Raw genomic sequence first — 24,053 nt, 5'->3', positions numbered from 1 at the left:
AAAACTACCTGTTTCGGTCGTCGCATTCGTTTTTTGTCTCTTATCGATTAATTGCTTTTTGTTTTATTGTTTAGTATCTTTTTACATACAAAGAATCAGAGATAGAGAGATAGAGAGAGAGAATGGGTAAAATTCCAACAAATAAAAAGGTATATAGAGTAGATCCAACATCATTGGGAGGAGCAACCAACAACAACAATCAACAACAACAACAAGATTCATCATTGGTTGATGCCATTAGAAACGATGATATTGCTCAAGCTCTCTACAATTGTTCAACTGCTAATCCACAACAAGTATTCGAGTTGATGGATGACCCAAGTTCAAATGAAAGAGATGTTGCATTCCGTACACTCTGTGAACTTATCCTCGAAAACCCTCAATTCTTGAAATCAATCACCGCACAGAACCTTACAAAGGTTATTCAACATTTTGTAGATTCTGATGTTCAAGTTAGAGTATCTGCTATTGGTGCACTTAGGTAAATAGAGAATAGAGAGAGAAGATACTAAATTGTCACAAATATATATGATACTAATATTTACAATTTATGAAATATTTTCTAGAAACTTAACAATCATTGAACCAAAATCAATTGAAACATTATTACAACTTGATATTCTTACACCAACACTATCAAATATTACCATTTCAATTGATACCATTTCAAAATCAATTGAACTTAGGGCTAATAATAACATTATTGGTGCTCAACATATTCTTTTACAATCTATTTCACTTTTAACAAATATTTGGTATGCTTGAAGAAAGATATATGCTTTGTAATAGTTTCTAATTTCCTTATTTCTATTTTATAGTGAAGAATCAGATAAAGCATTTGAATTTGTATCAAAATCATTGTTGGCACAATTCCCATTATTATTCAAGGTGTTGGGTAGAGATGGTGGTTTGATTGAAAACCTTTCATATCATGTTGCTGAATTCTTGGCAGTGATTACTGAAAACAATCCACCATTGGCATTGTCGATTGGTCAAGATGTGTTGATTGGATTGTATCAAAGTGTATCACAATCGACCACCATGTCAATCCGTATCAAATCATTGGCATCTTCATCGTTGTTAAATATTGGTGCTCACTATCAATCGCGTGACAAGGTTATTGAAACATTGACTCCCATCCTTTTGACCTCCTTTTCAACCAACCCTGTTCAAGGTCTCATTGAAATCAGTCAAATCGTTGACAACATGGTGAAACTAAAGGAAATGGCAGACATTAAAAAAGAAGATAAAGATGAAATCATCATGAAGATGAAACCAATTGAAGATCAAGAACAAGAACAAATCGATGAACGAGATGATGACGATGACGATGATGAAGATGAAGATGAAGAAATGGGTGGTGGAGAAAAGAATGGTAATAACAACAACAAATTGACTGGTAAAAATAACATATTAAAGGAGATTCAAGTATTGGAAAAACAACTTGAAACGGTTGAAGAACAATGGAAAGATGTTGTAGCAGCCATTCAATCGACCGTTGAATTATTTACAAATATTGTTTCACAAGATGGTGAAGAATCAAATAATGATGAAATGGATAATACCTATGATGATGATGATAAGTTTTTAGATGTTGAGGATGGTAATACTACCATGGTTGAAGAATCTGAATCATCATTAATTAAATATTTGGCTTCTACTACTTTATTACAAAATGTAAGTAAAATGATAGATAGAAAGATAAAATAATGGAAATGAACTTATTTTATTTATTTATTAACCTACTTTCTTTTTCTATTTTAGTTGATCGAAATTATTAAAGTGATTGATGAATTTGATGGAAATGAATATGCAAAGAAATATAGTGAATTGGTATCATTGGTTGTTGCACTCAAGAATTGTCATAAAAGATCACTTACCTGTCTTTCTAATCTTTTAATCTCTTATAAACCAGCAATGGTACAACCACACCAAGAAACCATTTGGAATCTATTAATCAAGATTGCCTCCCATTCAATCAAGAATGGTCAACTTTCACAAGCCAAGGTCGATTTGGATCAATTTGAAACTGCTACCGCATCTCTTTGGTCATTATTAAGAATTAATAATCAAATTGGTTTTGTATGTAAACTAAATAACAAACAAATAACATTTAACAATAGGTAATATATATATACTAACCTTTATTTTCCACTCTTAGAATAATATTGAAGAAATTAAGAATTTATTCCTTTTAACTCTGAGTGCACCAGTTTCAATCAAGACCAATTTAATTGGAATGGTTGGTATTTTAGGTCAAAGACCAATTTGTCAACCAATGTTGTCTGATATTGGACAATTATTGATTCAATGTCTCAAAGATAGCAACGCACAAGTAGTTGGTGAAACGCTCAACTCTATCTTTGACATTTACGCCGAACCACCTGTCAATGCCATCTTTAAGCAATTGGGTATGCTCCAAGTACTCGAACAATTTGTTCCAATCCTCAGAAACAAAATCAAAACCGAGAAAAAGACTCTTGATCGTCACCTATTAGATCGTCTAGATGAATCAAGAATCAATCTAACAAGATTTATTAGTTATAAAAAAGCTCAAAAATAAACTAAATAACTAAATAAATAGTAATAATAATAAGAAATGTTTCAAAATATTCTTAAAACAATACGATTATTTATATTAAATACAAGAACTTGATCAACATCAAGTTTTTATTTTGAAGTAAAGATAAGATAACAATATTTTTTTTGCACAACTACTACTACTAATAATATATCGTCCCATATAAGTCTATCTGTGTTTTGTTGGTAGGTTTGTAGGTTTGTTTGATTAAACTACTATTAGTTTAGTTACCCTTGTCTTCACACCATTCGTTTTCCTTTCTAATTTGTTCTTCTTCTTCTGGGGTAAAGTCGTTCTTGATATTGAAAATCTTTCTGATTTCCTCTGGGGTCTTGCCACGGATCATGTTGGCAACGGTCTTGCATGTAACGTCCAAGAGTGGCTTGATGTCCAAATAGTTGGCAGCCAAAATCAATTCAAAGAGGGTTGGTTGGTCAACCTTGCAGAATTCACGATCCCATGGTGGAATGTCATCCAAACGCTTCTCGTCCTTCTTTTCGTCTTGTTGTGGGGTTGGGTGCTCCTTGTGGTGCTTGCAGTATTCGAGAACCTTTTCCAAAATGTTAGAAGTAACATTTGGGAGTGGGATAGCAGTATCGGTTTCACCAATATCTAAAAAAATAAAAAGAAAAAGAAATGAAAAGGATTAGAGAGAGATAAAACATGGTAATTGAGATCAGCATTGATGTCCACACAAAAATATCTTTTTTTTGTTTTTTTTTTTTTCTCCTAAAAATCTTTTTGCAAACTAAAACCTCGCCGTCCTCACCACTCTAGAGACTGTCCAACAACGTGTGAAAGATCGACAATAGGAAGAAAGGAGAGATGAATGTGTGATAGTAGTGACTATGATCAATCTATCTAGATAGAGAAGAGGTGTGGGTTTACGTGTATAAAATAAAACTGTCTTTTTAGTGGTTCTCTACCACTACCACTACGAATACCACCACACCAAGTTAAATTGTTTTTTTTTTTTGGAGGGAAAGAATAAGAAGATTGAGGAACTTGAATGTTGTTGACTTGTAAAGAGGAGAATTGATTGGCTGTAGAATAAAACTCTACTGCTTTGTTTTGAGACACATACCTTCTAACATGTTTTTGATGGTGACGGCCATACAGGCGATATCACGTTCGACTTCGAAAACCTTCTCATCGGCAGATTCAAGTTTAATGGTTGACATTCTATATTATATTTGTCTGTTGTTATATATATGAATATAAAGATGAATATGTATACAATATTAGTTAGTGAATGAATAAATGAAAAGAAAGCTTTGTGTGATTATATTATATTGTTAAATTGGTGAAGTTGAAAGAGAGAGAGGAAAAAAGGATGAAGGAAGAGGTTTTTAGCTTTCTATAGCAGTAGATTATATTATATTTAACCCCTTTAAACGATGAGCTAAGCCTAGATTGAGTTGATTCGCAGAAGAGGAGAAAGAAGATGGAGGAAAAAGGTTGTTGCTATAGATTAATTATTTATCTATCTCTCTCTGACTTACAGTTATATTGTGTTACAATAAAAATAAAACTCAAAATTTTTTTTCTTAAATTGTTCAAGTGAGAAAGGGAGAGGTTGTTTTTTTTAATTTTTTTTATTTATTTTTTGTGAGACAAACACTCAAAAAGGCGGAATGAAAGAAGATATCATTTTTTTCGAATAAACCCACGTCATCTACTTTGAAAACTAGCTCGATTCTCTGTACGTCAAGATGTATCTATCACATTGACTGTGCAAATATATGATGACTGTCTTGATATATCACTTTATCAGCTGCATCCGCGGATCAGTGACAAACAAATGTATCTTTGAAGATGGAATAGAGTGAGAGAAATTGAATTAATGAATGACACATCATGTTGTCTGATCGGATATATATATATATATATAAATAATACACACAAGACAGAATGAACAATGTATCTCCAACATGCTCTCTCTCACTCTTATAAGATTTGGGCAATTCTCTCTCTTGTCATTTTGAAAAAATTTTTATAACGTTTTCTTCGTTCGTTTTTTTCAAACCTCGTTGTGCTCTTTTGATCGAGTTTTGTTGTTTATTATTACTTACACACATAAATAATAATAATTCATATATATATATATTAAGAGATGGCCAGATCAAAGAGAAGTAAAGTTGTATCACTCACAACCGTCGTAAAGAACCCAGGAGAAAAGAAGAAGCGTTTAGTAGCAAACGTCAGAGAATTGATAGACGAATACAAGAGTATCTATGTTGTCTCTTTTGACAATGCCAGAAATAGTCACTTAAAGCAAGCTCGTACCGATTGGCCAGCAAGCAAGTTCCTCTATGGCAAGAAGCAGGTCTTGGCCGTCGGTCTCGGTAGAACCCTCGAAGAAGAATTAAGACCAAATCTTTCAAAGGTTACAAAGGTAAATAAGAGATAGATAGAAACAAAACAAACTCATCGAATGATATTAACAATTATTACTCCTCCTCTCTTTCAATAATAATTGTTACATTAACAACACACAATATCTATCCTATAATGAATGGTTAATCAATCCAATCGATATCGATATCTATCTGCGATTCCTATAATATTATTATTAGTATTTAAGTGGAGAATGTGCATTGTTCTTTACCAATGATTCAAAGGATACTGTTATGACATATTTTGAAAATTTCAAAGAAGAGGACCATGCTCGTGCTGGTTTTGTTCCAAAGGAGACTGTTGTCATTCCAGCTGGCACTATCGACATGCTTCACTCACAAGAACCATATTTACGTAAACTCGGTATGCCAACCTTATTAAAGGCTGGTATCATCTCTCTCGAGTCAGATTTTAACCTTTGTGAAGAAGGTATCCCAGTTACACCAGACCAAGCCAAGTTAATGGTATGAAACTATATTACAACTAATTGATAGATTGATAGCTATCGATCGATTTATATATAATATATGAATGAACCATATCATTTCTAATTCATTCATTCATTCATTCATTCATTTCTTTTAATATTTTATAGCAATTGTTTGACAAGAAAATTTCAGAGTTTAGTTTCAGAGTTGTCGGAGTTTGGAGTGATGATGCTTTTGAAGCTTTCGCTGAACCATCTCAAGATGGTGATATGGAAGATGATGAATAAATAACTAAAAATTAACTTTATAAACATATGTATACATCACATAACATAACATATACTACTACTACTACCTCTATCGAAAAGAAAATTAAATTTAAATTAAAATAATTTAATTTTCTTCCATTTTTGAGACTTGAGAGAACTTCAAAGTTTGCCCATTATTATTTGCAAAGACTACCACTACTCTTCAAAATCAAAGTTATTGTATAACTCACAAACTAAGGAATGGTGTCTATTAAAAGGATGACAATCAATCAATCTATTTTCATTACAACATTTCCATTAACAAACAAACAAACAATCAATCAAATAAATATTAATAATAACATCAATTTTAATTAACAACAACAATCAAACCAACCATTGAAAATGACAATTAATCATATCAACTACTTCAACAACAATAATAATAACAACAACAACAACAATAACAATAACGATCAAGATAGTTCAATTCTTTTGAATAGAATTCATCAACTTGAAAGTCAATTGAGTGCCATTCAAATTAACAATGAACAACAACAACAACAACAACAACTACCAACAAACTCGATTGAGAAGAGATCATCGTTGGTCTCCAAGGAAGAAAGAACCAAGATTAGAAACCAAAGAAAACAATTAAAGTTGGACTCTAAGCAATCTAGAAAGTTAAAGGGTCTTGGTCAAAAGGAGGAAAGGGTATTGGCCAAATTTGAAAGAAAGAATGACCAATTGATCACCAAATCAATCTCTAATCAATGCAAGAGATTAAACAAGCAAGATAGAGTCAAGGTCAGAGGTCAAAGAAAACAAACTAATTTGGATACCAAGAAGTGTAGAAAATTGAATGGTCTTGGCCAAAAGGAGGAAAAGGTATTGGCCAAGTTTGAAAGAAAGAATAACAAACTTATCGTATCTACTATTACCGAGCCATCTGTATCTGAACAAGAACTAGAACTAGAACAACCAGTCATCAAGAGAGTTAAATTGGATCACAGAGACAACCATGAAACTTTGGAGGTGATTACTGAACAAGAAGAACCAAGTATTGAAAAGAAGAAGGAGAAGAAGAAGGATAGATTGACCAAAGAGGAAAGAATCAAGATCAAAGAACAAAGAAAACAAGAAAAGTTGGAAACCAAACAATCCAAACAATTGGCACGTCTTGAACAAAAGGAAGATAGAAAATTGGCAAAGTTTGAAAGAAAGAATAACAATAGACTTTATCCAGTATCCGATGATGTTGTTGTTGTTGTTACCAAACCACCAGTCAGTCAAGAACAAAAGACACTCAAATTGAATCTAAACTATTCAAGATACGTTGAAAAGGTCAACAAGAAGAACAACACCAAGCAAACCGCCGAGTCAATCAATGCATCCCCAATCTTATCATTTGACGATTGGAAGAATTCCAGAAACACCAATTGTTCAACCAAACCAACCACTCCACCAACTGATGCCTAAAAAATACCTATCTTAATTTTTTTTTAGTGAATCCTTTTTTTTTATTTTTGTATTAATCCATAGATTGTATAATAATAATAATAATAATTCATCAAACTGATCTATTATTTATTTCAATCTATACATTTTAATACTATTTTTTTTTTTTTTAAACAAACACTTTTTTTTTTTTTTTTTTTTAACCAAAATACATAAAACATATATTAATATAATAATAATAATAATAATAATAATAATAATAATAATCACAATACTAAATCAATAAATAAATAAAATAAAATTCAAAAATCAATCCAAAAAAAAAAACAAACCAAAGTGCCAAGATGATTGGCGCCACCATATTAATTTCTTCGAATTTGGCATTTTATAATGATTCTGTCGATATTTTAATTAATATAGTATATCGTATTTTTCATGTACGGATAGAAAAGAAAGATTATCTCATATATATATAGTATCACATAATAATAATGGGAAGATTAAGAAAGTTGGGTGATACAAAGACAAATGATATAGATTTATATAGTTTTAAAGATGATGACATTGGCGACAGTAGGAAACAACAAGATGTACTATTAGAATCAACAACACCAATAATGACAACTACAACAACCACAGCAAAGAATATTAGTGATATAGGTCAACCTACAGGCCCACCTATTGATATGGACGATGGATTGATTACTACACCAACAAGTAGTCAAACTGTTGGTGCTGTTACTCTTAACGATCAATCATTTTCACAACCAATACGATTACCTGCATCAATAATACAACAACAACAAGAAGAAGAAGAATTGGTAACAACCCAACCAATGATTAATACAACTACAACTACAACAAATACGACAAATGAGGAATTAGTACCTACACAACCATTGGATTTCGATACAACTGATATCATTGATATTGATTTTGGAAGTACACAATCTTTACAACAACATCAACAACATAAACAACAACAACAACAACAAAAAGGTGTACAAGTATTAAAGAGTCGTGGTAGTAATACTCTTTGGGTTGGACCACCTGTAGCATCTGTAAAATCAATGATATTCTATTCAATCATGAAATTTAATGGAGTTGATTATTACACTGATTCAATTGTAATGATTCAAGATACTCAATATCCGTAAGTAATAGTAAATCAAAATCATAAGTATTTATATATAAATATATATATCTAACTTGTTTCGATTGTTTATTTATCTTTAGGGGTCAAGATAGAGTTTATAAAATATCAAGTTTTTGGGAGACAAAAGATAAATCATCACAATGTTTTATAGAATTAATACCTATACAGAGACCAGAAGAGACACCACTTGGAAGAAAGGCGTATCATGGCGAGAAACAACTCTTGCCATCGATAGAATGTGTCATTAAAAAGATATCGACTATTAGAAAGATGATGTTTTGTACAGTAGAGAAATACACGCAATGGATGAGTAGAACTAGTTATCCACCAAACTCCTTTTATTGTCAAGACAAAGACTATGAAATCATGATGACTAAAGGGTTCAAAAGACTAGAGTATGATGGTGTTTTTACCATTCCTCTTCAACCTCTAAATGAAAACCCATATATTACTACACCACCAGCACCACCAAATGTCAGTTCAAGTTTGGAATCTTTCAATTCTTCTGAAGGTATCAGTCTACCAATTGGAAAAAAGAGAAAGAATGTTGAAAAGAAACAATCATCCTCAACAACAACAAGGGATTCTCTTTCTCTAGATTTTACAACTATGGATCAAACCGACGATGATGATGATGATATAATGAAATCATTTGATAAACAAGAAAATGAAAAAATGGATGCATTCAATGGACTTAAAAAGATTCAAAATCTAGACGAGGAAGAAAAAGAAAATGCTATAATGGATATTGAAGGATTGGATCGTGTTTTGGAATCATCAAGAAGACAAAAATCAAAGAAAAAAGAAGCACTCGATCAATTAAAGGAAAAGAGATCTAAAAAGAGATTAAAAAAGCAAGGTGATCAAGAAGATATGGAGTTGATGAAACAACATAATAGTGACGATAGTGATGATAACGAAATTTTAGTTTTGGATTCTTCAAGTGATGATGAAAAAATTGAAATTAAATCACCTAAAAAAAAGATGATTATTGAAGAAAAAGAAGAAGAAGAGGAGATGGAGGAAATGGAACAAGAAAAAGAAGAGGAACAACAAGAAGAACAACAAGAAGAAAAAGAGGAACATTTACAAAGACCACAATCACAAGAAAAACCATCTCAAGATCTTGGTCAAAAATCAACACCTATTGAATTGGATGAAGATGAAGGAGTTGGAATATTACAATATGATGACGGTCAAAAAGGACCACCACCAGCACACGATTACTTTAATGTTGATTCTCCACCAACAAGTCAACCAACTTCTACAAATACCACAAAGTCATCAACCGATACAAATCATTATAATGATTTATTCCATATGGACAACTTTTTAAATGATAATTTGTCAAGTCAAGCAGCAACACAACAAAAAAGAGCAAACCAAAAGATATTCCGACCATCACAAAGTTTGACACCACCACCCAAAAAAGATGTAGTGACATTTGTGTTGACAGAAGAGGATAAATGGAATATTGAAGATTCAAAGATGAAATGGATGAATAGTGGATTTGCAGATCAACAACAACAGGTCACCAATCCATTTAAAAGCCCAAAGAAAAAGTTGGTATTTGTAGATCCTATTCCATCTTCTATCGATTCAAGCAACATCATTTTACCATCACCAACAGTATCTTCAGCAATGAGATTCTTGTACCAACAACAAAAAAAGCAACCCGACCCCCCTCCTTTGTCGTCGATAAGAAGATCTTCATCGTCTAGTGATATTGATGAAGAACAATTAGAGATTGAACAAGAGAGAGAAAGGGAAAGAATGCAACAAGATGCTTACAACAAACAACAAAACAAAGAAGCAAGGAAAAAGGCTAGTCAACAACAAAGAAAAAGATCGTCTGGCAAGTCTACTTCTACAATGGATAAACAACCAATTGTAGATATTTATAATATCGATTTGGATTCACAAGAAGAAAAAGAACCACAACAACAAGAGACACCAACCAAAAGAAATTATAAATCGAAAAAGGATAATGACGATGATATGATTTATACTCAAGAACCTACTAGTCGAACTTCTCCTCTCAAAAGAAGGGCATACTTTTTTGATGATGCCAAAAGTGATGATGAGGATGACAATGAAAATTATCTATTGGATGATTTTGTTGTTCAAGATGCTTCAAATTCTGATACTAGCCAAGAAGAAGAAATTGTACAAAAGAAAAGAAAGAATGTAAAAAAGACAAAAAAAGTATCACCAAGAAGAAATAGAAGAAATGAAGATGATGACGACGACGACGATGATGGATATCTTGATGAAATTGTAAAACCAAAAGCTCCACCAAAAAAGAAATCACCAGAAACAAAATCAGACATTGATTTATCAAGTCAAGAAGAAAATGAAGAACAAGATGACTCTGAACACGAGAAAGAAGGAGAAAAACCAAAAAGAAGAAAGAAAAGTCTTAGAAAACAAAAGCCAGTATCAGAATTTGATGATGATCAAGAAAATGATAATGATGATTTGGATTTGGATGATTTTATTGTTAATGGTAAAGAAGAAGAACAAGTGGAAGAAGAGGAATCGGATCAAGAGGAAAAAAAGAAAAAGAAAAAGAAACAAAGATCAAAAGAAAAATGGAGAGGTCAAGATCCATTATCTATTAAAAAAGAAGGTTAGTAGTATAATATTTACAAGATATATTCGGAATTAATATTAATTTTATTATTTTTCTTTCTATTAGTTGATTATTTATTTACAAAGAAATTAACAATCAAAGAATCATTTGAAGTATTTTTACAATATATTGTCAGTTGTATTGTTGATAAAGATTTTATTCGATCAGTTAAAAGTAATAAGGGTATGTAATCTAGAAAAAAAGTCATTGATTAAATAAAAATATATTAATATTTTTCTTTTTCTTTTTTCTCTAGAGGATTTCAATTATTTTAAAGAATCATTACAAAGAATAGAAGATGTAGTAGTTGGAAAAAAGGATATTTTAGTTAGAAGTAGTGTTTGGCAACAAAATTTTGTAGATGATTTATTGTATAGACCCATTTACCAGGCTGCATCTTATGAGGCAACCACTAATAGATGTCAATCTTGCAAACGTGCTACTCACTCTGTAACCTTTACTGCTACATTGGCAGGCCCCTCTTACGAAGTATCACAATATTGGAAGGGTGATTTTACCAAACCCAAGTCTTATGATGATGATGCAGAGACTGATCATACTCGCTACGAAGTTGGATCATTTTGTCTAAAGCGTTCGGAAATCTTTCATCAACTACATCATTATCCCTACACCATGTACATAAATATTCGTGGCCAAGTCAAGAGATTCATGCAAGACAATCAAGACTCTGAACCCGTCGACATTGTCAATCACTTTTTAGATGATCCAAATTGGATACGTTCCCATTTCCTCAGACTTCAAGCTATGCTTGCATCAGCTGATGAAGTTGGAGGTTTGTAAATACAAATTAAAAATAATAATTAATAATAATAATAATTCATAATTACTAACCATATAATAATAAAATCAATATTGCGATATATTTTCGATCGATTTATTACATTTGGAAGGGTCTCGGTTGTTTTTTTGTTATTATTTATGAGGATATTGTTGATCTAAAAATTTATATACAATCTCGTAAACTGAAAACATGGCAGCGTTGGCAGGGAAAGCTCTAAGTACTGTTGGGATATAACCTCGATATAAACCTTTGATACCATCAGCACGATAAATATTTTTAAGTGTTGATAATAAAGTTGGTGATACAGCTCCTTCTGACACTTGAATGCTAGACTTTGCGACATCTGCTGGATAAAAAATACTCCCTACAAAAAAAATAATAAAATAAATAAATTAATTAATTGATTCATCACGACTATTCTCTTTCTCTTTCTTTCTTAAATTTTACATACAATAAGCAATACCACCAATACCACCAGAGACAATTAAATAACGTAATGGTAAATCTTCTTGACCAGTAGTTTTTCTAAAGTGTCTCTTTAAACCTTCGTATACACCAAAGAAAGCCATATTACCTGGGATTTCTCTAGCGAGAGTTGGACCCAAACCACGGTAGAGTCCACGTAGTCCAGACTCTTTCATGACCTGAACCAAACAATCAAATGAACCCTTGTATTTTTGAGGTCCAGTAGTTTGGATTTGTAATCTACATTTAATCAATTCGACTGGTGTCAATACAAACGATGCGCATATACCAGCACCAGCACCAGCAAGACTGCATTGTGGCAGTGTAAGTGGAATGTTTGGGTCTTTTTGAAGTAAATTTTTCATCTGTCCATAACCAACAAATAGTACAGCCGTCTCAAACATCATGCCTACCAATGGTGATGTTACACCCTTGTATAATGCCATGGCACCTTCTTTTTGAACTGTATTTCTTAAACATTCCATAATACCAAGTGGTGCTCTAGATGTTTGTAATCTAACTCTGATCGTATCAAATGGATGACTAGAAAGAATTGAATAATCAGTTCGTGATCGATGAGGATCATTTTATTATTAATAAGTGAGAGAAAGAAAGATTCTATGAGTAGTGTGTTTAATCATACCCTGTGAACAAGCAAGCAGCACCTGCTATAGTACCTGCTATACTATCCTTTGCGCCTTGAATCGCTGCATTTGATGAATTATTATTACTCGACATTATATATTTATCTTTATATGTTGTCGTTTACTATACTTCAACTACTAATACTAATAAATAGATAGATAAAGAGAACAAACAAATTAAAGTTTTAATAATTAGTCGTTTTGAACAACAATAAAAATAATAATGCAATTGTTATTCGTTTAAAAATAATGTGCTTCGGACGCGAACTGTTTGCATTAAGTCACGAATCTTAAAGATCTTGAGATTGTTGCTTATATTGAGAGTTGAGTAACAGGTTTTAGATTTTACCTTTGTGATATTATTTCATTTGTTTAAAAACTCTCTCTGTTAAATAGTTTATCAATCCATCTTTTTTAATTAAAAAAATAATTATTCTGGTAGAAATGTTTTAAACTTTGGTTGGTTGATAAACAATTACGTTTCCCCTTTTTCCCCTGTTCCACCTCTACTCACTCTGACCACTCGGTTATTTCCTTTGAGTTGAGAGTATATAGAAATAATTAATTAATTATTAAACTTTATAAGGTAGGCCATTTGACCTGAGTCATCTGTTTCTCTGGGCACCAAGCGAGGAATTTTGCCATGCAAAGTTCAAAAACTTTAATTAAAATTTTAATAATTTCATTTTAATTTACTTTACTAAACAGATAGATACTAACATACAGATAGATTAGATTAGATAATATAGACAATATATAATGCAATTACCATACAACTTAACGAAACTTGATCTAATCAAGTTGGGTATACCTTTGGCATGGGGTGTAAGTACTCTTTACTTTAAAAAATCAATATGAAACAAGCTTGTTGGTCTAAACATTCAATCTCTTTTTCTTTTCCTTTTCTTTCTATATAGATATCATGTTTTATTTCATTCTTGTATTATGCAGTAACAGGGAATACAGGAGTTCTATATTTACCTTTGATGGCTTCTATAGCCTCATTGGTTTTAACATATGATATTTGGGTATGAACAACAACAACAACAACAGGATAGCAGAGGTAGTATGGTTACTAATCATCATAATCATCATTCACAGCATTATTTTAGAACCAACCCTGGATATGATGCATTGACAGCACATCCATCAAGATTTAGATTATATATCAATATGAAGTTGTTTATTTGTATTTCATTGATTATAATTAGTGGTATCTCTTTAATGTGGTACATTGATTTCACTCAATACAAATATATTGCTTGGTCTCTTACAACAATGGGTTTTGCATTGGTAATTTTAAAAATAATAATAATCCAACATAATAATACTAATCTCTTCTCTCTCTTTAATATTAAAGATTTGGGGTTTGTTAATTGTCAAATATCAAGCATACAAGGATAATAATGGACCAGTAGACAGTTATGCAACTGTACCACTCTCTGCTGATAATGAATCAATGGAATTGTAAAAAATGAATTGGAAATAGATAGATAGATATATAAATGGAAATAATTTTGTGGGATCATATAATATATAAATACTTTGTGGGGAAATAAAACTTGGTAAAAAGATCATCCTTTTGGAAAGGGATGTTTAATAATAATAATAATAATATTTAATGTTTTTAAAATATTTTGATTTATTATTTTCAAATTTAAGAGGGACTTGCTTTTTTTTTTTTTATGGAAAAGTTAATTGATAATGAAAAAGTTATTGGTATAATTTTAATTCTAGTTGTTATATTGTTGTTCATGGTTCTAGTTGTCTTTTGTGTATGGTGTGGTGTTACTACTAATATTGCTTGGTTGTTGTTGTTGCTACTTGTTGTATTTGTTGTTTAAATATTGTTGTGTGGGTGTACTAATAACTTAAAGTATGGGTGTTCCATAGCTTCCTTGGTTGTTAATCTTTCAGCTGGATCATATCTCAATAATTTATCCAAAAAGTCAATGGCCTCTGGAACAGCAAGGTTCTTGTTTTCGTGGGTAATAAATTTAGCCCATGGTTTCTTTGGATGTCTATAAAAAAACAAAAAAAAGAATAAATTAATTTATCTGTCTATCTAATAATAATTATTCATTGATATGATTTACTTACTTTCCTAAAATATTTTGTAAAGTATTATCAATGACGATTCCATATTTCTGTAAATAGGCATAGAAATCTTCAGTTCCCAAAACTTTGACTATTTTAACTAATTGATCAATATTATCGTGTCCGTGGAAGAATGGATCCTTTTGGAATAACTAAATAAAATAAATAGAAACAACAATCAATTTAATTAATTATTTGCCTTTCTTTTCTTTTCTTTTCTTGTTTTTTCTTTTTCTTTTTTCTTACCATTCCAGCAAACATACAACCAAGACTCCACATATCCAAACTATAATCATAATCTTCCATATCGACGAGAAGTTCTGGACCCTTGTATGGTCTTGAAGCTACTCTAACGTTATAATCTTGATTTGGATGATAGAATTCGGCAAGACCCCAATCGATAAGATACAATTTTCTCTTTTGATGATCAATCATGACGTTGCTTGGCTTGACGTCACGATGCATGATACCATTAGAGTGACAGTAATCGAGAGCATGCAACAATTCCAATATATAATATCTGACATCAAAATCTGTAAGGGTTGGTGCAAGATGTTTAAAGTCGGTGTTGTTGATATATTCGCAGATAAGACTTGGTGTTTTTGATTGTGGGTCACGTACAACATCCAACAACTTGATAATGTTTGGTCCTCCACTAAGGTTTTGAAGAATCTTGATCTCTCTCTTGATCTTCTTTTTCTTGACTGGCTTGAGTACTTTAATGACACATTTATCGTTGGTCTTTAGATTGAATCCTTCAAATACTTCAGAGTATTTTCCTCTACCAATCTTTCTAACAATTTCATAATCATCTTGTTGACTAAAAGAAAAGATTTAATAATAAATAATAATAAATGATTAATATATACGTATCATATGAAATATTTCATCGTAGTTTAGTTGTTGTATGTATATTTACCCCCATTCAACTACTAAAGCTTCATAGTTCCAATAGTCTTTTGGTTTGTTATAGTTTGCATCGCAGTATATTCTTGCTTTGTTTCTCAAGATACGATTCTTGTTTTTCTTTGAGTGACTAGACATGATGATGATTGGTTGATTTGTCTATTCGATTCGATTCGATTCGATTACTCCAAGGTTATTATAACTTGTCGATCAATCTTATCGCAATTTGACAAAAAGAAGAGGAGAAGAAGAAGAAGATGAAGAAGGAAGGAGATGATGTGATGATAATGTTGGCGCCTAAATCGAAAATTGATGATATGACTACAAAAAGTTTAAAAAAAAGAAATGGTCTATATATTCTTTTTAAAACTATATCTGTCTGTGTACTTGTATACTCTATCTATCAAAACTCTATCCTATTCTTACTACTACTAATACTATTATCCCTTTAAATTTTCTCCTTCAATGTTTTCAAAAGTTTGTCGTTATTCAAAAAAAAATAGAAAAAAAAAAAAAAAAAAAACCAAAAAGGTCTTTCCCCCTCCAAGTTTTCCAAGCTCATCGATAAGGTTTTGTCAGCAGAGATATATTATATATCTTGTAAAACAGATCTACATACTACCTACATCAACCAAATCAGTTATGAATAACAAGATTGTTAAAGGATACATGTAAACTTTAAGGTTTGTACACAACGAATTTTATTCATTGTAGAGAGGATATTATGATTATTATAAAATTTTTAAAGCAATCCAGATATTTTGGTGGATCACTCAAAATAACTTAATCACCTCGATGAATCCTTATGAATAGAGTGAGAGATCCGCGCTATTCGTAACTACTTCCGAGTGAGTGAGAGAGAGAGGTCGCGAGAGAGAGATGATGTTGTTATTTTTCTTATTCCTCTTTCTTTTTAATCACCTAGCAAACAAACAAACAGATAATTAAAAATGTATAACTATTTAGTATTGGCAACTATGATGGTTATCATGATGATGACATTATCAGTTACAGAAGGACAATTATATTTATCAATATCATCACAAGGAGTTGAAGAGTTTATTCTACCAGACTATTGTTTTGGTATGGAGAAATGGGTTGTTAGAAATAATGTGGCAGAGAAGAGAGTCTATGACTTTAGTGACTGTGGTGTCTACTTGCACTCTGACAATTACAAGATTGGTCAAGACTATAATGGTACAACCTACTCGATGGCCAATATCGATGATGTTGTGTTCCCAACAAACAGTTACTGGTGGGTCAGCTATGACAATGCATGGGGAAAGTGTAACCAGACCATCTACTATACTGGATTCTACACGACTGGCAAATGCATCGTCTATGACGCCGATAGACCACAAGACGGCTACGCCATCTTTTCATGCGCCAAGAACCAAAATATGGCCGAGGCTCAACAATTTGGCAACGACGCTTCCTGCAGTGGCTCACCCACTGGCGGCAAGAACTTCCAATACAACACTTACTGCGGTGCATGGAGTGCCAATCAAAGAATGGGTTGTAATACTCCTGGTAAGAATGGTCCATTTATTGTTGATGGTTCAAGTAGTAGTGATTAATCAAACTTTACAAAAAAATAAATAAAACAATAAATAATTATTGTAGTTTGAAGTTTACGGTTTACGCGGTTTATTGATGAAGTTTCTTTGCTTCTCGAATGATACGAAGATTCTCCATATATACTTCTTCGAATAATTCCAATTCATCAAGTGGTAAAGTTTCAATGAGGTGCTTTGGCACTTCAACAAGGAATCGATTGGGGTCAGAGATGGAACCCACTGTAATAGTGCTGCCTTTAAGTCTATCAATTTCATCCATCAGCTCTTCTCTCATTTGTTCCTCACTAAACAACATTTCATTCAATTCTTCAATCTCTTCTTTTTGAAATTCCAATTTCTCTACATTTGATTTTGATTGTTCTTTAAATTCATTATTCTCTGTTTGAATATCTAATAAATAAATAAAAAAAGAATAATTAGCAAAGTTATTCTTTTTGTTCTTTTTCTTTTGTCTTTTTCTTTACCAAATATGATTGATTCCATTTCATTTAATTTTTGTAATAGGTCCTTGTTTTTAGATTTTTCCATTTGTAATTCTTTGGAAAGTTCCATATTCAAGGTTTCAAAAAACTTGGTATCTTGAGTTGTATTGTGTTGATTATTATCCTGTTGTTGTGGGATGGCAATTTGATTTGGTGCGTTATTATTATTATTATTATTGTTGTTGGCCTTTACCTTTGCCTGTTCCTTTTCATTTTCCTCTTGAACAGTCTTGGTAAGTGTTTTTATCTTTATATTCATCTTTTGTGTAAATAGATCAATCTCTGATTGTAAATCTTTTAATAATTTGTTTGAATCTCCTGTTACCAAATTCAAATTATTATTATTATTATTTGATACTATAGAAGATGCTCTTGCATTTCTATATTGTGAAATATTTAAATAGGTCTTGTCAGATGTAGTAGGAGAAATCCCATTTGTTTTGTTGTTATTGTTGTTATTGTTATTGTTGTTATTGTTGTTGTTATTTGGAGTAATAGGACTTGGTATTTTAGATTTAAATGTTGAATTTGGAGAAAATTGAAGTGGTGAACCTTCCTTTTTAGATCTTGACCAATGAGAAGGGAAAACTATATCTTTTGTCCCTTCCTTGATAATGTTTAATGTTGCTTCATCACAACCTGATTGTTCCAATAATGGTATAACCTCTTGTTCTCCAAAAATTAAATAAATTGTACATATATTTACAAGACAGATATCTCTATTTTCTTTTGGTGGTTCATCAATTAAAATCTAAAAAATAAATAAATTAATTAATATAGTATAATTTAACTTTTTTTTCTTTTTCTTTCTTACCATAAATAAAGCATTAATAATAATTGGTAATTCATTTTTATACAACATTTGATTAGAATTTAAAATCAATCTTTTAAACCAAAACAAAATTTCATATCTTAGTTTGGACACTTTACTATTTAGTAAAATCTCTAATATAAAGTCCATGACATCATTGATTTGTAATTGTTTATCCATTATAGTATTTAAGCAGGCATGAATTGAATCACATAATTGTGGTCTTTTTTCTTTAAAACTATCCAACTAATAAAAATAAAAATTGATTAATTATATACTTCTCCTCTTTTGTATATATATTCTTTTGTTTTCTTACCATAATTGGTACTAATACAATAATATGATTAAAGAAAATATCTTTTGATAATTTTTTAACCAAAAGTTCGAGAGCATTGATACAAGTTAGGACTACAAACAAGTTGTTATCACCTAGGAGTTTGGCCAAGGTGGATGATATTTTGGCATAGTCTTTGTCTCCCAACAATGACATCTTGTCGTGTGATATTAATGGTATAAATACATCGGTAATTGCATGTTTTCTGGCACTCCAACTCGATTCCTCTGACATTTTATAGAAATCACTCAATTTAATTTGCATACTATCATTGAGTGATGACAATGAGGAATTGGATGATGTCGATGAAGTTGGAGATGATGACATGGTTGTTGCAATGTTTGATTGTATTTGTTGATTTGGATTTAATCCAGATGGTGGTAATGGTATACCAGATGATTTCTTTCCATTTGGTGATGGTTGTGATGGTTGTAATGGTTGAGATGGTGGTGGTGGTGATACAGTTGTAGTGTTGGTTTGAGAAGCAAGAGTTGGTGAATTTGGAGATTGAGGTGAAAAACTCATTGTTGGTACTGCAGGTGATCCAGTATTCGTACTAGTACCATTGGATCCAGATTTAGGTCTATTATTTCTAATAGTTCTCAAAGGTGTTGGAGCTACATTTTTGTTGATTTGTTGAATTGCAGTCTCTAGTTCTTTAAGTTGAGCTGGACGCAATGATTTGAGGTGACTGAGTACTGTATCACCAAGCCATGCATACAACTCGGTTGCCAAAGTCAACGCTTCAGCCCTAACCTCTTTGATTTGATACTCAAATGCCAATGACAGTTGCACCTGGATGGCATCGATTTGTGCACTACTCAATATCGACGTTCCAAATTGTCTAACAATCTCTTTGATTGTAAACACTGAATACGTTGCAATCTTGTATACTTTATGTGAACAACTTGATAATATTACAGGCTAAACAAATTTAAAACAAGTTAATATCAGCTGATTGACCTCTCTCTCTATCTTTTTTTTTTGTTGTTGCCAACATACCAAAATAATATCGGGACCTATGATTTCAACAATCATTAATATACAATCTATAGCCTTTGCTTTTATAGTATCTCTACCTGATAATCCATTTTCAATTATACCATTACATAAATCAATAAAGTATCTAAAAAGAGAAATAAGAATGAGCAAATGTATGTAGAGTCAATGTCTTTTTGTTTTCTTTTCCTTTTAGTACATACTGTTGAGGAGTTGAAGGATTTTGAAGGAATGAAGCTCTATCTAGGAATACTAATAACACTTGAAGTCCTTTTTCCTTGTTGGTTGCCATCGGATCGGGCAAGAGGATCTTTTCAAAGGCAGGTGATAGACGAGAAAACTCGGGAGCGTTGGTATCGGGCAACGTCATAAACATGTGCAACATCTCTTCATAACCCGTCATTCTATCTTTAAAGTCTTTTGACTTTATCTTTGCTATAGTTGATGTTGCTGCTGCATTTGCACTTTGAACAGTCCAATTATAACTACCAACTCCTCCTACTGTCATTTTTTGAAACAATCTATCTCTCTCTTCTCTCTCTCTCTTTTACTTTATAAAACTACAAACTTTGCTACAACAAATATAAAGAAAGGACGTAGTAATACAAGTATGAGAGTAAGATATTTTAAAACTAGATATCTAACTTGTTATCAGAATGATTCACAAAATAGGGCAATCGACGATGTTTTTTTTTTGACGCTCAAAAAAAAAAAAGGAAATAATTATGATTGATTTGATTGACTTGGTTTGGATTGATTTATTGGATTAGTTATAAATAATTAAATTCAACTAATCTCTTTATCTTTATTATATAATTATGATTGTGGATTATTTTTAAATACATGAAGCATTTGAGGTGATAATGTCAAGAGGAATTCTTCTTGTTGATGATGATTAAAAAATAAAAGGTCACATGGAGTGTCACCTGTTTTGATGGATTGTGTCAATCGTCCAGTATGTACATTCCAAATATTGACACCTTTGATCAACTCGTTGCTCGATGCCGTGTAACACATCTTTTCCGATGGGTCATTGTGATTGTTGTGATTTCGATTCGAAGAGGTGAAAATGATGGACCGTGACAATGATGATTGCACAGAGTCGGTATAGATGGTTTTGATGGGTTGAGTATATCCCTTGCCCAAATGTTTAAAAATAAAATGACTATTTTTAGGGTATCCAGGTGTACTTCTAAAGGTTGCAAAATAATTGGTTGATATTGGGTCATAGCCAACATCTATACATTGACCTTTAAATCCAAGTGGATAAGGTCTTGTAATTACATTATTATTATTATTATTATTATCATTGTCTGTCATTTCATTTATATTATTTTGAATACCAATATTCCAATAGGTTAAATCATTGTTTGCAACAAAAAGACCAGTTTCTCCAGTTTGTGAACCAGCTGAAAGTGGTGGTGTTGGTTGACTTTCAGCATTTGGTTGACATAATAATCTATATGTTGTTAATCCCAGCGTTGTTGGTGAATCAAATGATCCTGTTGGTTTAAAGGTATTTCTAATATCAAAAACAAAGGTTGTTTTATCACCAGATGCATAGAAAATATTTGGATCTGTACGATCAAATTCACATGATCTACCCGCAACATCAAGAGTATAGTTACAAACCAAACTCTTTGTATGAATGTTGAAAAGTTTAACTGTCTTGTCTTGTGATACTGAACATACTATTGCTTGATTATGATAATTAACTTTAACATCTCTTATAATACTAAATAAAAAATAAAGAATAAATAAATTAATAAAACATTATTATTTGTTTTTTGTTTTTTTTCTTATTTACTCTTTATGAACTCTTGGAATAAAATCTGAAGTATTTGAATCCAAGGAAGAGATGGTTACAAGACAAAATTCATCATAACTTTTTGAATAACTAGTTACAATGATACCAAAACCTTTAGAGTAATCAAATACATTGGCTCCTTTGAGTTTGACATAGGAGAGTGGTTCAAATTTGATTGTATGGTCTCCATTTAGACTACCATCGACACTAAATGATTGATTATTATTTATAGGTGTAATGGCAAGTGGTGAGTTGGAGCTGGACGTGGACGAGGATGAAAAGGATAATGGAGTTGTTTTTAAAGGTGGCAATACAGCTGCCAATTGTTTAGATACTCTATGAGCCGATGACTGCGCAGACATTTGGTATGGTCTTACAATGGCTTCATTTGGATTACGATTGTTTGAAAATAGTTGAGGAATATTCTTTTGTTCAATAATTGATTTTAATGCTGTATTCTTTTTCTTGAGTGACATTTTCTCCTTTTCCAATAGTGCTAGTTGGTTTCTCAATTTGATAGTCTCTTCGTTTAGTGAAATCTGTCGTGTACCAGGTTGCAAAAAAAGTGTCAAAACATCTTTGGAAAGTGATTTTCTCTTGCATATTGGACAAGTCTTTTTATCACTGATCCATATATTGATACACTTTTTACCAAAAACGTGTCCACACTTTAATGCAACAGCTCCATGATCTTCCTTGGGATTTGATGATGAATAAAATAATTCCAAACAAATTGAACAATCTCCATCATCTTCTTCTTGAACTATTTCTTGTTTTCTTTTTTTAACTTCTAATGTCGTTGTTGGTGCAGCTATTGTACTAGCTTGAAATAATAGTTTGGGTTGTTGTGGTGGTGGTTTGGGCTTTTGAGGTGATGGTGGAGGTGATGGTTGCTGAAAATGATTATTTAAAATGGATTTTAATGATTGAGGTGGATTAGGTAATGTTGTTGTTGTTGTTGTTGTTGTGATGGCAGAGTTTATAATTTCAGATTGACCATTATTAATATTATTATTTTGTATTTGAATTGGTTGTTGTTGTTGTTGTTGTTGTTGTATCGGTTGTATTATTGGTTGATGCGCTATTTGATTATTATTTATATTGGAATTGTTTGAATTGGTATTTTGAAAATCGGTATGCCTAGATGTTGTTGATGATGATGTTGTGGTAGTAGTTGATGTAGTGGATGTAGTAGCAGCAGGTGTTGTCGTAGTAGATGTCGTAGTTGATGTAGTGGATGTAGTTGGTTGATTTTGTTCTTGTTGTAATAGTGTTTCGTCAAAACTATTAGGTATAACTGTCGAACATGTACTAGCTATCGTTGCTGTTGATTGTTGAGATAAATCTGTGAGATCCCATTCAAATTCATCTTCATCGCTGTTATTAAGAGGTGTTGTGGTTTCGAGTATCAAAGCAGCTGATGTCATCGTTGGAGCCATTGTCGTAGGTTGAGGTATAAGTATAGGTGTGGGTATAGTATTACCTTTAATACCATTACTAGAAACAACATTGTTGTTGTTATTGTTATTATTAGGTGTATTATTCCACTGCTTTGTCTGCGTAGATGTACCTTTGAGTGAAAGTCGAGTCGTTCCGGGTGTTTGTTTAAGTGGAGGAGTAGAAGTAGTAGTAGGTTGAATCAGAGGTTGTGGAGAATTGGTCGAAAGTGGACTATTCACAGTAGGTGGTGTAACCTTATTACTACTAGTAGTACTATTACTAGCTATGTTTGTTTGTAAGTTGTTGTTGAGTGATAGCTTTGGTGTAGATGTAAATGTCTTTGCGGGTATCCTACTACTACTAATATTATTATTATTATTATTATTATTATTATTATTATTATTATTATTATTATTATTGGTATTATTGTTGTTATGATTATTATTATTCAACAATGAAATCTTTGTAGTTGGTTTATCATTGATAGACGATCTGCTTGTAACTATAGTGTTGTTGTTGTTGTTGTTGTTGTTGGACAATGAAGAAGAAGACGACAATGTATTTGCAATTGATAGAGATATGGTCGGTTTCTTTGATATCCTTAATTGAACGGTTGGATTGTTGGTTCGACTTGGAGTATGATGATTCAGATTCTGTTGGTTATTTGTGCTAGTGTTGCTACTAGTACTACTACTACTATTGTTGCTAATCGACGTCATAGTATCATTATTAGTTAGCATATCTCTTTTCTTTTATTTTGTTGTTGGTTTGCTGTTCATGTTGGTTCTC

At 31.8% G+C, this 24,053-nt stretch overlaps 11 protein-coding genes across 11 annotated transcripts; 6 read left to right on the top strand and 5 right to left on the bottom strand.

Moving 5' to 3' along the window:
• Positions 1 to 122: 122 nt before the first annotated feature.
• On the top strand, positions 123 to 2,563 carry DFA_07128 (armadillo repeat-containing protein; the record flags this gene model as incomplete). The annotated part of the gene is made up of 5 exons (XM_004366938.1): positions 123 to 481; positions 567 to 755; positions 819 to 1,677; positions 1,765 to 2,082; positions 2,162 to 2,563. The coding sequence occupies 5 exons, from the start codon at positions 123 to 125 to the stop codon at positions 2,561 to 2,563; spliced, it is 2,127 nt and encodes a 708-aa protein (XP_004366995.1).
• A 241-nt stretch (positions 2,564 to 2,804) lies between these two features.
• Positions 2,805 to 3,762, bottom strand: fpaA (cytosolic glycoprotein FP21; the record flags this gene model as incomplete). The annotated part of the gene is made up of 2 exons (XM_004366937.1): positions 2,805 to 3,193; positions 3,666 to 3,762. 2 exons carry the CDS (start codon positions 3,760 to 3,762, stop codon positions 2,805 to 2,807), a joined length of 486 nt encoding a protein of 161 aa, XP_004366994.1.
• Positions 3,763 to 4,694: 932 nt separating this feature from the next.
• On the top strand, positions 4,695 to 5,693 carry mrt4 (ribosomal protein L10 family protein; the record flags this gene model as incomplete). Its single annotated transcript, XM_004366936.1, has 3 exons — positions 4,695 to 4,976; positions 5,158 to 5,442; positions 5,574 to 5,693. The coding sequence occupies 3 exons, from the start codon at positions 4,695 to 4,697 to the stop codon at positions 5,691 to 5,693; spliced, it is 687 nt and encodes a 228-aa protein (XP_004366993.1).
• A 366-nt stretch (positions 5,694 to 6,059) lies between these two features.
• Positions 6,060 to 7,133, top strand: DFA_07125 (uncharacterized protein; the record flags this gene model as incomplete). The annotated part of the gene is made up of 1 exon (XM_004366935.1): positions 6,060 to 7,133. The coding sequence occupies one exon, from the start codon at positions 6,060 to 6,062 to the stop codon at positions 7,131 to 7,133; it is 1,074 nt and encodes a 357-aa protein (XP_004366992.1).
• Positions 7,134 to 7,603: 470 nt separating this feature from the next.
• DFA_07124 (uncharacterized protein) lies at positions 7,604 to 11,701 on the top strand (the record flags this gene model as incomplete). Its single annotated transcript, XM_004366934.1, has 4 exons — positions 7,604 to 8,265; positions 8,349 to 10,897; positions 10,967 to 11,083; positions 11,157 to 11,701. 4 exons carry the CDS (start codon positions 7,604 to 7,606, stop codon positions 11,699 to 11,701), a joined length of 3,873 nt encoding a protein of 1,290 aa, XP_004366991.1.
• A 132-nt stretch (positions 11,702 to 11,833) lies between these two features.
• On the bottom strand, positions 11,834 to 12,905 carry mcfS (mitochondrial substrate carrier family protein; the record flags this gene model as incomplete). Its single annotated transcript, XM_004366933.1, has 3 exons — positions 11,834 to 12,066; positions 12,154 to 12,710; positions 12,811 to 12,905. 3 exons carry the CDS (start codon positions 12,903 to 12,905, stop codon positions 11,834 to 11,836), a joined length of 885 nt encoding a protein of 294 aa, XP_004366990.1.
• A 923-nt stretch (positions 12,906 to 13,828) lies between these two features.
• Positions 13,829 to 14,282, top strand: DFA_07122 (uncharacterized protein; the record flags this gene model as incomplete). Its single annotated transcript, XM_004366932.1, has 2 exons — positions 13,829 to 14,104; positions 14,172 to 14,282. 2 exons carry the CDS (start codon positions 13,829 to 13,831, stop codon positions 14,280 to 14,282), a joined length of 387 nt encoding a protein of 128 aa, XP_004366989.1.
• Positions 14,283 to 14,651: 369 nt separating this feature from the next.
• On the bottom strand, positions 14,652 to 15,952 carry casK (protein serine/threonine kinase; the record flags this gene model as incomplete). Its single annotated transcript, XM_004366931.1, has 4 exons — positions 14,652 to 14,832; positions 14,912 to 15,060; positions 15,155 to 15,728; positions 15,828 to 15,952. The coding sequence occupies 4 exons, from the start codon at positions 15,950 to 15,952 to the stop codon at positions 14,652 to 14,654; spliced, it is 1,029 nt and encodes a 342-aa protein (XP_004366988.1).
• Positions 15,953 to 16,764: 812 nt separating this feature from the next.
• On the top strand, positions 16,765 to 17,391 carry DFA_07120 (uncharacterized protein; the record flags this gene model as incomplete). The annotated part of the gene is made up of 1 exon (XM_004366930.1): positions 16,765 to 17,391. The coding sequence occupies one exon, from the start codon at positions 16,765 to 16,767 to the stop codon at positions 17,389 to 17,391; it is 627 nt and encodes a 208-aa protein (XP_004366987.1).
• Positions 17,392 to 17,461: 70 nt separating this feature from the next.
• DFA_07119 (microtubule-associated protein) lies at positions 17,462 to 20,525 on the bottom strand (the record flags this gene model as incomplete). The annotated part of the gene is made up of 6 exons (XM_004366929.1): positions 17,462 to 17,781; positions 17,856 to 18,624; positions 18,688 to 18,930; positions 19,001 to 19,942; positions 20,021 to 20,144; positions 20,221 to 20,525. The coding sequence occupies 6 exons, from the start codon at positions 20,523 to 20,525 to the stop codon at positions 17,462 to 17,464; spliced, it is 2,703 nt and encodes a 900-aa protein (XP_004366986.1).
• Positions 20,526 to 20,833: 308 nt separating this feature from the next.
• DFA_07118 (uncharacterized protein) lies at positions 20,834 to 23,983 on the bottom strand (the record flags this gene model as incomplete). Its single annotated transcript, XM_004366928.1, has 2 exons — positions 20,834 to 21,752; positions 21,825 to 23,983. The coding sequence occupies 2 exons, from the start codon at positions 23,981 to 23,983 to the stop codon at positions 20,834 to 20,836; spliced, it is 3,078 nt and encodes a 1,025-aa protein (XP_004366985.1).
• Between the last annotated feature and the right edge of the window lie 70 nt (positions 23,984 to 24,053).

Source organism: Cavenderia fasciculata (genome assembly GCF_000203815.1).
Source record: "Cavenderia fasciculata unplaced genomic scaffold Scf_ET2XIPL01CNAVH-3, whole genome shotgun sequence".
Taxonomy (NCBI): domain Eukaryota; phylum Evosea; class Eumycetozoa; order Acytosteliales; family Cavenderiaceae; genus Cavenderia; species Cavenderia fasciculata.
This window is presented reverse-complemented; position numbering and strand designations above follow the sequence as displayed.